The sequence below is a fragment of the Hyla sarda genome, unplaced genomic scaffold (genome assembly GCF_029499605.1).
Source record: "Hyla sarda isolate aHylSar1 unplaced genomic scaffold, aHylSar1.hap1 scaffold_326, whole genome shotgun sequence".
Classification (NCBI taxonomy): domain Eukaryota; kingdom Metazoa; phylum Chordata; class Amphibia; order Anura; family Hylidae; genus Hyla; species Hyla sarda.
The window spans coordinates 61,256-74,616 of NW_026609999.1; the positions used below are offsets into that span (position 1 = coordinate 61,256).

At 44.0% G+C, this 13,361-nt stretch overlaps 1 protein-coding gene across 1 annotated transcript; it reads right to left on the reverse strand.

Moving 5' to 3' along the window:
- Nucleotides 1-5,839: 5,839 nt before the first annotated feature.
- Nucleotides 5,840-10,515, reverse strand: LOC130329910 (uncharacterized). The gene is made up of 2 exons (XM_056553535.1): nucleotides 7,470-10,515; nucleotides 5,840-7,384 (listed from the first exon to the last, which is right to left on the reverse strand). Exons 1-2 carry the CDS (start codon nucleotides 8,669-8,671, stop codon nucleotides 7,351-7,353), a joined length of 1,236 nt encoding a protein of 411 aa, XP_056409510.1. The 5' UTR covers nucleotides 8,672-10,515; the 3' UTR covers nucleotides 5,840-7,350.
- Between the last annotated feature and the right edge of the window lie 2,846 nt (nucleotides 10,516-13,361).

Sequence of the window (13,361 nt, forward strand, 5' to 3'; positions counted from 1 at the left end):
CTGCACTGAACATGCAGGTCAGCTAAGGACTGCATTCAGGCAATGGACTGGGGGCCTACAAGTCACTACCTATGAGGCCCTGGAGGACTTGATGGTCCTGGATTAGTTTCTCCAAACACAGAGCTTTGAAGCCAGAGAGTGGATTTTGGACCACAAGCCCAAGCCAGCCATGGAAGCAGCAGAACTAGGAGATGACTTCGCCAATAACCGGGCACCAGCAGCAAAGCGTGGATCTGCACAAGCTGGAGCAAGTACCTGGAGGGGAGCCACACAACCACAAAGCACCACCAGGTCCGCCGGAAAATTCTTGCCATCATTCCCAAAAGCAACAGGAGCCACATTGGGTCAGGGGGACACCCACCGATGTTACAGATGCAACAATATTGGGCACCTGAGTGCCACTTGCCCCAACAAAAAGAATTCTCCACCGGCAGCTGGAGGACACACAGCCGTTCTTCTGGTGTCCGGAGCGGTGGAGAAAAGAGGGGATAACCTGCAGAGTGTAACTGTGGGTGACCGGGATTCTGGAGCCTCCTTTACCTTGGTGCGGCCTGAAGTGGTGGATACAGAGGACATCATCCCTGGAAGAACCATGGCTTTAAAAGGAATTGGAGGTGTGCGGCCTGCTGTGCCCATGGCCCGTGTGTACCTGGATTGGGGTACAGGCCAAGGTTTGCGGGAGGTGGGGGTCTCTGAGGACATCCCTGTTAATGTTCTGCAGGGGAATGGTTTGGGTCGGATGCTCTGTCATTATGCTCCAGAGGACACTACCTGCACACCGGATGGGCTAGGAGAGAGCCCTGTTCATTCTGAGGTACTGTGCGAGACTTTGGGAGACACTGCGAAATGTGGTAACTGGGAGGGAGTGCAGGGGATTGATAATTGTTTACCTGTGACTGAACCAGTAATGTTTTCCAAAAGTGGAATGGGGTGTATTGTAAAATGTGGTGACAATGCATTGCCAATGCCAAAACCTAGTGGAGATGGGCTAGGGGGAGGGGTTGGTGTGCCCCTGGTGACATGTAAGGATGAGGGACCAGCAGTGAGTGATATGTCCCAATCCTGTGAGCCTAAGGAGGAGGAGGGAAGGAGTGATAGCCCTGTGTATGATGCCTGTATTGTTATGTCTGGAACTGAGGGGGAGGAAGGTAAACCCCAGGGAGGCATACCAATGGTGGCAGTGGTAACGCGTCAGCAGCATGTGCCAGGGCTGCAGCTTTAACAGGAAGGGAGGATGGTGATGCAAGGGGCAAGCTGTGTGACATGCAAGCCACAGCAGAGGAAGGTGGAGATGCTAGTTCACCTGGGGAAAATGTGCTCCCTGATACCACAAGATGGGGGGAGGGAAATGAGCATTTCTGTGAAGCTCTGCGCAGTGACCCTTCCCTTGAAGGGCTGAGACAACATGCTGAACATACAGGTGTTGACACAGAGGGGCATCGGGTATATTGGGAAAATATCTTGTACTGGGAGTCCCTTTCCAAAGGCATGCTAGGGGCCCAGGAGAGAGAAAGGCCGTTAGTGGTTCCTAGGCAGTACAGGAAAGAGCTGCTGAGGTCGGCCCATGAGACCCCCCTGGCAGGACATTTTGGAGTGGCCTATGCGGTCATAGAGAAGGAATGTCTAGCTGTGGTCTGGGCTTTGGAAACATTACAGCCATACCTGTACGGCAGGGATTTTACTGTCATAACTGATCACAACCTTCTACATTGGTTGGACAGAGTGTCCGGTAACAATGGCCCCTTGAAACAAATGCTAAAAACATTTGTAGAATCGGAGGGCGGAGACTGGGGAAAGTATTTACCCCATCTGTTATTTGCTTACAGGGAGGTACCCCAAGAGTCTACAGGTTTCTTGCCCTTTGAGTTAATATATGGTCACAAAGTGCGGGGACCCCGAGATTTAGTTAGGGAAGAATGGGAAGGGGGGGCTACCTGCCCCTGAGACTTCTGTGGTGGAGTATTTTCTGAGATTCAGGGACAGGATGCAGACACTGACTGGGCTGGTACATGACAACCTCACAGCAGCACAGTCCAGGCAGAAGTACTGGTACGATCACAATGCAAGGGACCGGGTCTATGAAGTGGGACAGAAGGGAATGGTTCTGAACCCCATCAGGCAGAATAAGTTTCAGGCTGCCTGAGAGGGTCCCTTCCTCATTCTGCAGCGCCTAGAACCCACCACATATGTAGTTGCCCTTGATGAGAAAGGTCAGAGGCAGAGACAGTACCACATTAATATGGCATACTATGACCCTGAGGAGGTGGTACTCAGTGTATGTAGTGCACCAGAGGAAGGGCTGGGTAGTGATCCCCTACTGGACCTAGTGGAGGAAGCTAAGAGCCAGGGATCCCTTCAGGATGTGGAGATCAATCCACAGGAGGAGGCGGCTTAATCAGGTACTAGGCCCCTTCAGTGCCATCTTTGCCTGGGAATGCAGGGCCTGTGGTGTCAAGAAAAGAAATAGATGGTTAAGGGAGACAGATCTATCAGCCTGGAGAGGCAAGATCTCTCTGTCCCCATCTTAAGGGGGAGGTGTGAGGCCCAAGGCCTGATTATTAAAATCCTATATGTGTATTATAACTATAACTGTGTGATGTATTATCCAAGACATGGGTGAGGGGTCATTCAGACTATGGGCTTGTGTATTGCATTTTATTGGGGGTCTGGCTGTTTGTTTACATCTCCTTTGAAGTCAAAGGCTTTTTTGAACTCATGCACTCTGGTCCCATCATATAATCAAACAGATAAGGGGCCAGGAAGAGAGAAGACCCCCTGGTGGGATCAGAGAGGAGGGGGGAATGGAGTCTCCCTTCCAAAGAGGCAGATATATAATATTTAACAATGCTAGACTCAGGGTGTTGAATGTTGTGCAACAAGCTGACAAGACCATCCTAAGAACAGCTGGAACTCACTCTCATGGACTACTATATCATCATGCTGTAAGAACTTCATCTTTTGTTTTCTGAACTTGTCTTGCTAAACTCTTTTATATATTGTTATACCTGTATGTCATTTGTTCCTCTATTTTTATATATTTAGCACTGTGATACCTTTTATCAGATTAAAGGTTTAATTAATCAGCTCTGGTCTTTGATCTCTAAATATATGAGCTCACCTTTCTGAAGGCAGCTCTGGTAAAACACGTTTATCTAAGGGTTAATTTGGTGACTTGCTGGGACTAGTAGTGGATACCCAGCGGTCTGGCAGCTTTAACCCTTGCACCATCACACTCTCTCTAGCGTCTTGGCTGGACCGATAGGGTGTGATCGTGACACCCATCTTCACACCCACCCAGTGCCCTTCTCCCGTAACCAACATTTCCTCCATTACTGAGGACAAGGTCTCCACATGGCTCCTCACCACCTGTGTCTGGACCTGATCCCATCTCATCTGCAGTGTTCACCACTAACCCATCTATCCAACCTTACACCGGCACATCTCCCTCATCATCTAAACTCCCTCATCATTAAACCATCGCACCCATCCCCAAAAACCCATCGACCAATCATCTGTGTCCAGCTATCGCCTCATCTCACTTCTACCCTTTGGCTGAAAACTTCTTGAGCAACATGTAGACCTTCATCTGGCCTCCTAACTCTCTTCCACTACCTTTAATCTGGTTTCCATCGCCACCATTCTACCCAAACCGCAAACCCAAAGCCTTACACCAATACTCCATTCTCCTTCAACTTGCCTCTGTGCCTGTAGTCACTAGATGTAACTAAATAAGGAGAAGATGACACCTGTAATCACCTGATATAACTACAATCAGAGAAGACGTCACCTGTAATCACCTGATATAACTACAATCAGAGAAGACGTCACCTGTAATCACCGGATATAACTAAAATCAGAGAAGATGTCACCTGTAATCACCGGATATAACTACAATCAGAGAAGACGTCACCTGTAATCACTGGATGTAACTACAATCAGAGAAGACGTCACCTGTAATCACCGGATATAACTACAATCAGAGAAGACGTCACCTGTAATCACCGGATGTAACTACAATCAGAGAAGATTTTACTTTAGAGGTGGATGCATCTTCAGTTGGTGCAGGAGCAGTCTTGACACAAAAATCCTTCAAAGGGCAGGACTGTGAATTGCAGATTCTTCTCGAAGACCTTCTCTCCAGCGGAGAGAAATGATACTGTAGGAGATCGAGAGCTTCTGGCTATTAAGTTGGCCTTGGAAGAATGGCATAATCTCGTAGAGGGCTCAGTGCATCCAATAACATTCTATACGGATCACAAGAACTTGCTTTATCTTCAGACTGCCCATCGTCTCAATCCTCGTCTGGCTCGCTGGTCCCTGTTCTTCTCCAGATCTAACTTTTTTATTCCTTTTCGCTCTGCAGAGAAGAATTTTCGGGCTGATGCTCTATCTAGAACTTCCGAGGTACATGACCTTGAACCCCATCTGCAACATATTGTCCCTCCGGATCATCTTATTTCTGCAGCAACAGCAAGTCTTCTGCATCTGCCCCCCTGGGAAGACTTATGTTTCTCCTCGTTTGAGACTTCGGATCTTGAAATGGGGACATTCTTCTCTGTTGGCTGGTCATGCTGGAATCCGTAAATCCTTGCAACTAATTTCTCGTCAGTATTGTTGGCCTACTCTGAAACGGGATGTCATGGACTTTGTTCGCACCAAGCCTGCCGGTCTACTGCATCCTTTGCCTGTTCCTGATCTTCCCTGGTCTAACATTGCTATGGACTTTATTACAGATCTTCCTTCTTCTAGCAGCAATACAGTCATCTGGGTAGTGGGGGACCGATTTTCTAAGATGGCTCATTTTGTGCCTTTGCCTGGCTTACCATCTGCACCACTAACTAACTGTTCCTTTACCATATCTTCCGTCTCCGTGGATTGCCGACACATATTGTCTCTGACCGAGGAGTCCAGTTCGTCTCCAAATTCTGGAGGGCACTCTGTTCACGACCTCAAGTTAATTTGGATTTCCCCACTGCCTATCACCTCCAGTCTAATGGTCAAGTTGAGAGGGTGAATCAAATTTTGGGGGATTATCTTTGCCATTTTGTATCCGCCCGCCATGACAACTGGTCTGATCTTCTACCCTGGGCTGAGTTCTTGTACAACCATAGGGATACCGAGTCCACAGGAACTTCACCCTTCTATGTAGTCTATGGTCTTCATCCTCGTCCACCTCTACCCTTACCTTCATTCTCCAGAGTCCCTATGGCTGATGAACTAGTACGGAACTTCACCGCCATTTGGAAAAAGACTTGTCTTTCCCTTTTTCGTGCCTCGACCCATATGAAATCCCAAGCGGACAGGAAAAGGCGTCCTCCTCCTGAATTTTCACCCGGGGACAAGGTTTGGCTTTCATCTAAGTACATCTGCTTCAGAGAACCTTGTTATAAACTGGGACCACGCTTTTTGGGGCCTTTCAAGGTCAAGAAACATCTTAATACAGTGGCCTATTCGCTACAACTGCCATGCTCCCTCCGGATCCCAAATTCTTTCCACGTCTCCCTCCTGAACCCATCATCTATAACTGCTTCACTAAAAAGGACATTTCTCCCACTCCCATCTCTGGCACCTCTGATGTATATTCTGTCAAGGAAATTCTGGACTCCAAGCTCAGTAGATTGGGAGGGTTTCGGTCCTGAAGAGAAGACTTGGGCGAAACAGGATCACATTCTGGATCAGGATCTTCTCAAAAAAAATTTGAGCCGTTAAAGGAGGGGGAGACCTGAGGGGGGGGGGGGGGGTAGTGTAACATGCTGCGCTCCGGCCGCTGACTCCGGCCGTGAGCGCAGCGTCCCCGACTCCCAGCGGGGACGGGATTCGCATAGCGGGAAGCGCCCGCATGCAAATGCCAGCCCATCCCTTACCTCGCTCCACTCCTGCTGCTTCTTCTCAGCCCCGCAACGTGCGTCAGAGCTTTGAAATTTTAAGGGCCAGTGCACCCATAATTAGTTAATGCACCTGTCACCATGTTATAAGCTTTCGCACCTCCCACGCCCCCCTGCCGGATCTTCAGTGCTCATTGCCTAAGAGAAAGCGTTCCCATTGCCTGTTTTGCCTACCTGTGTTTCCAGACCTTCCTGCTATGTTTTTTGACTCCGAACCTTTGCTGCCTGCCTAGACCTTCTGCTACGTTGTCTACGCCTCTGCCTCATCCTCCGGTACTTCACTTTGCCCAGTTACCTGTGTGGTCAAGCCGTATTGGGGGTAGCGACCTGGGTGTCGCCTGCCGCAGCAAATGCATCCTGCCTTGTGGCGGGCTCTGGTGAAGACCAGAAGCACCTTAGACTCCGCTCCTCCATATGGTCCGAGTCATCAGCCACACAGGTAGAGTTCCGTGACAGCCCGCATCCAGTTCCGTGACAGCCTGCATTCAGGTGCGTGACAACCAGATGTAACTACAATCAGAGAAGATGTCCCCTGTAATCATCGGATGTAACTACAATCAGAGAAGATGTCCCCTGTAATCATCGGATGTAACTACAATCAGAGAAGACGTCACCTGTAATCACTGGATGTAACTACAATCAGAGAAGACTTCACCTGTTATCACCGGATGTAACTACAATTAGAGAAGACGTCACCTGTAATCACCGGATGTAACTACAATTAGAGAAGACGTCACCTGTAATCACCGGATGTAACTACAATCAGAGAAGACTTCACCTGTAATCACCGGATGTAACTACAATTAGAGAAGACGTCACCTGTAATCACCGGATGTAACTACAATTAGAGAAGACGTCACCTGTAATCACCGCATGTAACTACAGTCAGAGAAGACGTCACATGTAATTACAATAAGAGAAGATGTCACCTGTAATCACCGCATGTAACTACAATCAGAGAAGACATATAATGATTAGATAGTAAACCTAGGATGCATTGGGGTATACGTGTGAATATACGGGGGCTCAACCCATTCAAAGCAGTATCCAATATAGAAGAAAATTCACACTGAACAGGTATGTACGTTTTAAATCATGTATGTATGTAGGTATGTACAATCAGAGAAAACGTCACCTGTAATCACCAGATGTAACTACAATCAGAGAATACGTCACCTGTAATCATCGGATATAACTACAATCAGATTTTAGTAAATTCTTATGCTACACTTTTTTCAAATGTATTTGTTACAAATAGTACTTCACCCCAAGTGCTCACTAAAGAACGTCCAACATCTTCTGATCCAGCTGCCGATCTATCTTCGCCCTAGCACGGGCATAGCGGAGTGGATCCTCCTTCCTCTCACAAAGGGGAAAAACAGGTGAGTGTGTAGGCCGGACACTTCCGAAGTTTCGGAGGACACGCCCCCTTTCTCAAGTGACCCTATCGTGCACCCATCACCTATTACATAGTAATCATCTCTCGCGAGAACTCATTTCTGGAATGAGAAATTTTAAATTTAAAAAACATATATATGTTCAATTCGTTACAGTAACATTTCATCAGATGTTAGCAACACTTACAGAAAAACTGAAAAATTGCATAATTCATTAAGCCCGTCCGGGCTCAATGAATTAGGGGCTTCTATCCAATATACTTCTTGTTGGAGTAATTTCCTTTTAATCTTTTCTTCTGACTCTCCTTCAACTTCTTCAATCACTAACCAGCGCAACTCACTAACTTTATGTCCATATTCATGGAAATGCTTTGCCACTCCGGTTTCACCAAGTTTACTTCCGATTTCAACCTGACTCTGATCTTCTTTGCTCTTCACATTCCGGATTGCCGAACGATGTTCATTAATCCGGTATTTGACATTTCTCATAGTCTGTCCCACATAGACATGCCCACAGAGGCATTTCAACATATAAATGACGTGTTTAGAGTTGCAACTATAGCAGCCTTTTATTGGAATTTTAGTGCCTTTAAGAGAATGACAGATAGCATCAGTTTTAATAATGCTCGGAAAGGTACCTTTCTTTTTTGTACATAAAAAAGATTGTTTTGTTTTTCGTTTTTCCTTCATATCTGCACGAACTAAATTATTTGCCAACGATTTACCTTTTTTATATATAAACCTAGGTAATTTTTCAAAAATGTTTCCATATTTGGAGTCCGCACGTAACAGTCCCCAATATTTGTTCACTGTCTTTTTGATTAGTTGTGCATGGCAGTCATATGTAGACATGAAAGAAAAATTCTTGTCTTCATTTCCCTTTTTATTTTTATCCATCCTCTGTCTTAAATTAACTCTTGGTATTTTTTGAACCTCCTCTCCTACTTTTCTTATCACTTTTTCCTCATATCCTCGTTTGACAAATTTCTGTATCAACATTTCTTTATTTTTTACATATTCTTCATCGTTACTGCATATTCGTCTCACTCTTATAAATTGACCTCTCGGTATTCCATTAAATGTTTGTGGTGCATGTTGACTTTGTCTAAGAAGAACATTATTTCTATCTGCTTGTTTTTTAAACAGTGTAGACTCCAATTTTGTACCATTTTTAAATATTTCTACGTCCAAATAGTGAATCTGCTGGTGATGTACTTCCATAGTAAACTCGATAAGCAGATGACAACTGTTCAATAACTGTACATCCTCTCCCAGCTGTTCAACCGAACCTGCCCATAACAAAAACACGTCATTCACGTATCGAGTCCACTTGAGAACATATTCACTTAAAGCAAAAGAATGAACAAATGCCTCCTCAAACTTAGACATAAAAATATTTGCTATATTGGTGCGACAGGGGACCCCATCGAGGTCCCCTGTATCTGTAAATAAAATTCTTCCCCAAATCTAAAAAAAATATTTGTAAAATAATCTCCAGCAGATTCACTATGAAGACAATTTTAGAGTTACAGAGTGTGGGATCTTTAATTAATTCTTCCCTAACTGCGGCTATTCCTTCATGTGTGGGGATATTTGTATAAAGACTTTTAATGTCTAATGTACACAGCAATGTTTTTTCCGTAATTTCAAAATTTTCAATTTGACCTAAAAATCGTTAGTATCCCTTAGCCAATTTTTCCATTTTTTAACAATCTTCTGTAAATAATTGTCCACGTATACTGCCAAAGGATGTAGGATGGAGTCAACCCCCGAGGCTATGGGACGTCCCTGGGGTCTCTCTCCATCCTTATGAACCTTTGGAAGTAGGTATAAAATGGGGAATCTAGGGTGGTCGTTAATTAAGGCTTTCTGAGTTAGAGTATCAATAACTCCATTATTCACTGCCTCTTCTAGTAAGATATGAATATCCTTTTTAAAGATCTCTGTAGGATCGCCTTTTAATTTCTTATACACATTTTCATCACTTAATTGTTTTTCTGCCTCCTGTGAATATAACTCTTTTCCCCATAAAACCGTTGCTCCCCCTTTATCCACCTTCTTAACGACCACTCTATCTTCCCTCACTAATTCAGTTAATGCACATTTCTCACCAAAACTAAGATTATTACCTTTTTTATTTTTACATTTATTCCATTGTTCACATACATCGTTCAAAACCGCCTTCTGGAAACTCTCCAGAAGAGGATATAACTACAATCAGAGAAGACTTTACCTGTAATCACCGGATGTAACTACAATCAGAGATGACGTCACCTGTAATCACCGGATGTAACTACAGTCAGAGGAGACATCACCTGTAATCACCGGATATAACTACAATCAGAGAAGACGTCACCTGTAATCACCGGATATAACTACAATCAGAGGAGACATCGCCTATAATCTCCGGATGTAATTACAATCCGAGAAGACTTCACCTGTAATCACCGAATATAACTACAATCAGAGAAGACATCACCTGTAATCACCGGATGTCACTACAATCAGAGAAGACGTCACCTGTAATCACCGGATGTAACTACAATCAGAGGAGACATCACCTGTAATCACAGGATATAACTACAATCAGAGAACACGTCACCTGTAATCACCGGATGCAAATAAAGTAAGAGAAGACGTCGCCTGTAATCACCGGATGTAACTACAATCAGAGAACATGTCACCTGTAATCACCGGATATAACTACAATCAGAGAAGACGTCACCCGTAATCACCGGATGTAACTACAATCAGAGAAAACGTCACCTGTAATCACCAGATGTAACTACAATCAGAGAATACGTCACCTGTAATCACCGGATATAACTACAATCAGAGAAGACATCACCTATAATCACCAGATGTAACTACAATCAGAGAAGACGTCACCTGTAATCACCAGATGTAACTAAAATCAGAGGAGACATCACCTGTAATCACTGGATGCAACTACAATCAGAGAAGACGTCACTTGTAATCACCGGATGTAACTACAGTCACAGAAGACGTCACCTGTAATCACCGGATGTAACTACAATCAGAGAAGACTTCACCTGTAATCACTAGATGTAACTACAGTCCAAGAAGATGTCACCTGTAATCACCGGATGTAACTACAATCAGAGAAGACGTCACCTATAATTTCCAGATGTAACTACAATCAGAGAAGACTTCACCTGTAATCACCAAATATAACTACAATCAGAGAAGACGTCACCTGTAATCACCGGATGTAAATAAAGTAAGAGAAGACGTCACCTGTAATCACCGGATATAACTACAGTCAGAGAAGAGGTCACCTGTAATCACCGGATATAACTACAATCAGAAAAGACGTCACCTGTAATCACCGGATGTAACTACAGTCCAAGAAGATGTCACCTGTAATCACCGGATGTAACTACAATCAGAGAAGACGTCACCTATAATTTCCAGATGTAACTACAATCAGAGAAGACTTCACCTGTAATCACCAAATATAACTACAATCAGAGAAGACGTCACCTGTAATCACCGGATGTAAATAAAGTAAGAGAAGACGTCACCTGTAATCACCGGATATAACTACAGTCAGAGAAGACGTCACCTGTAATCACCGGATATAACTACAATCAGAAAAGACGTCACCTGTAATCACCGGATGTAACTACAATCAGAAAAGACGTCACCTGTAATCACCGGATGTAACTACAATCAGAGAAGACGTCACCTGTAATCACCGGATGTAAATAAAGTAAGAGAAGATGTCACCTGTAATCACCGGATGTAACTACAATCAGAGAAGATGTCACCTGTAATCACCAGAATTAACTACAATCAGAGAAGACGTCACCTATAATCTCCGGATGTAACTACAATCAGAGAAGACATCACCTGTAATCACCGGATGTAAATAAAGTAAGAGAAGACGTCACCTGTAATCACCGGATATAACTACAGTCAGAGAAGACGTCACCTGTAATCACCGGATGTAAATAAAGTAAGAGAAGACGTCACCTGTAATCACCGGATGTAACTACAATCAGAGAAGACGTCATCTGTAATCACCGGATGTAAATAAAGTAAGAGAAGACGTCACCTGTAATCACCGGATGTAACTACAATCAGAGAAGACGTCACCTGTAATCACCGGATGTAACTACAATCAGAGAAGACGTCACCTGTAATCACCGGATGTAACTACAATCAGAGAAGACGTCACCTGCAATCACCGGATGTAAATAAAGTAAGAGAAGACGTCACCTGTAATCACCGGATGTAACTACAATCAGAGAAGATGCCACCTGTAATCACCAGAATTAACTACAATCAGAGAAGACGTCACCTATAATCTCCGGATGTAACTACAATCAGAGAAGACATCACCTGTAATCACCGGATGTAAATAAAGTAAGAGAAGACGTCACCTGTAATCACCGGATGTAACTACAATCAGAGAAGACTTCACCTGTAATCACCGGATGTAAATAAAGTAAGAGAAGACGTCACCTGTAATCACCGGATGTAACTACAATCAGAGAAGACGTCACCTGTAATCACCGGATGTAACTACAATCAGAGAAGACGTCACCTGTAATCACCGGATGTAACTACAATCAGAGAAGACTTCACCTGTAATCACCGGATGTCACTACAATCAGAGAAGACGTCACCTGTAATTACTAGATGTAACTAAAATAAGAGAAAACGTCACCTGTAATCACCGGATGTAAATAAAGTAAGAGAAGACGTCACCTGTAATCACCGGATATAACTACAGTCAGAGAAGACGTCACCTGTAATCACCGGATATAACTACAATCAGAAAAGACGTCACCTGTAATCACCGGATGTAACTACAATCAGAGAAGACGTCACCTGTAATCACCGGATGTAACAACAATTAGAGAAGACGTCACCTGTAATCACCGAATATAACTACAATCAGAGAAGACGTCACCTGTAATCACCGAATATAACTACAATCAGAGAAGACGTCACCTGTAATCACCGGATGTAAATAAAGTAAGAGAAGACGTCACCTGTAATCACCGGATGTAACTACAGTCAGAGAAGACGTCACCTGTAATCACCGGATGTAAATAAAGTAAGAGAAGACGTCACCTGTAATCACCGGATGTAAATAAAGTAAGAGAAGACGTCATCTGTAATCACCGGATATAACTACAGTCAGAGAAGACGTCACCTGTAATCACCGGATATAACTACAATCAGAAAAGACGTCACCTGTAATCACCGGATGTAACTACAATCAGAGACGACGTCACCTGTAATCACCGGATGTAACTACAATCAGAGAAGACGTCGCCTGTAATCACCGGATGTAAATAAAGCAAGAGAAGACGTCACCGGTAATCACGGGATGTAACTACAATCAGAGAAGACGTCACCTGTAATCACCGGATGTAACTACAATCAGAGAAGACGTCACCTGTAATCACCGAATATAACTACAATCAGAGAAGACGTCACCTGTAATCACCGGATGTAAATAAAGTAAGAGAATACGTCACCTATAATCACCGGATGTAACTACAATCAGAGAAGACGTCACCTGTAATCACCGGATATAAATAAAGTAAGAGAAGACGTCACCTGTAATCACCGGATGTAACTACAATCAGAGAAGACGTCACCTGTAATCACCGGATGTAACTACAATCAGAGAAGACGTCACCTGTAATCACCGGATGTAACTACAATCAGAGAAGACCTCACCTGTAATCACCGGATGTCACTACAATCTGAGAAGACGTCACCTGTAATTACTAGATGTAACTAAAATAAGAGAAAACGTCACCTGTAATCACCGGATGTAAATAAAGTAAGAGAAGACGTCACCTGTAATCACCGGATATAACTACAGTCAGAGAAGACGTCACCTGTAATCACCGGATATAACTACAATCAGAAAAGACGTCACCTGTAATCACCGGATGTAACTACAATCAGAGAAGACGTCACCTGTAATCACCGGATGTAACTACAATTAGAGAAGACGTCACCTGTAATCACCGAATATAACTACAATCAGAGAAGACGTCACCTGTAATCACCGAATATAACTACAATGAGAGAA

What these genes read in the sequence shown, in the direction of transcription:
- LOC130329910 (XM_056553535.1), bottom strand. Translation starts at nt 8,671, where the DNA reads ATGTCTAAGTTTGAGGAGGCATTTGTTCATTCTTTTGCTTTAAGTGAA. An exon ending in TGCAATTTTTCAGTTTTTCT is followed by an intron (nt 7,385 to 7,469) that starts GTAAGTGTTGCT and finishes TTCTCATTCCAG; the next exon opens with AAATGAGTTCTCGCGAGAGA.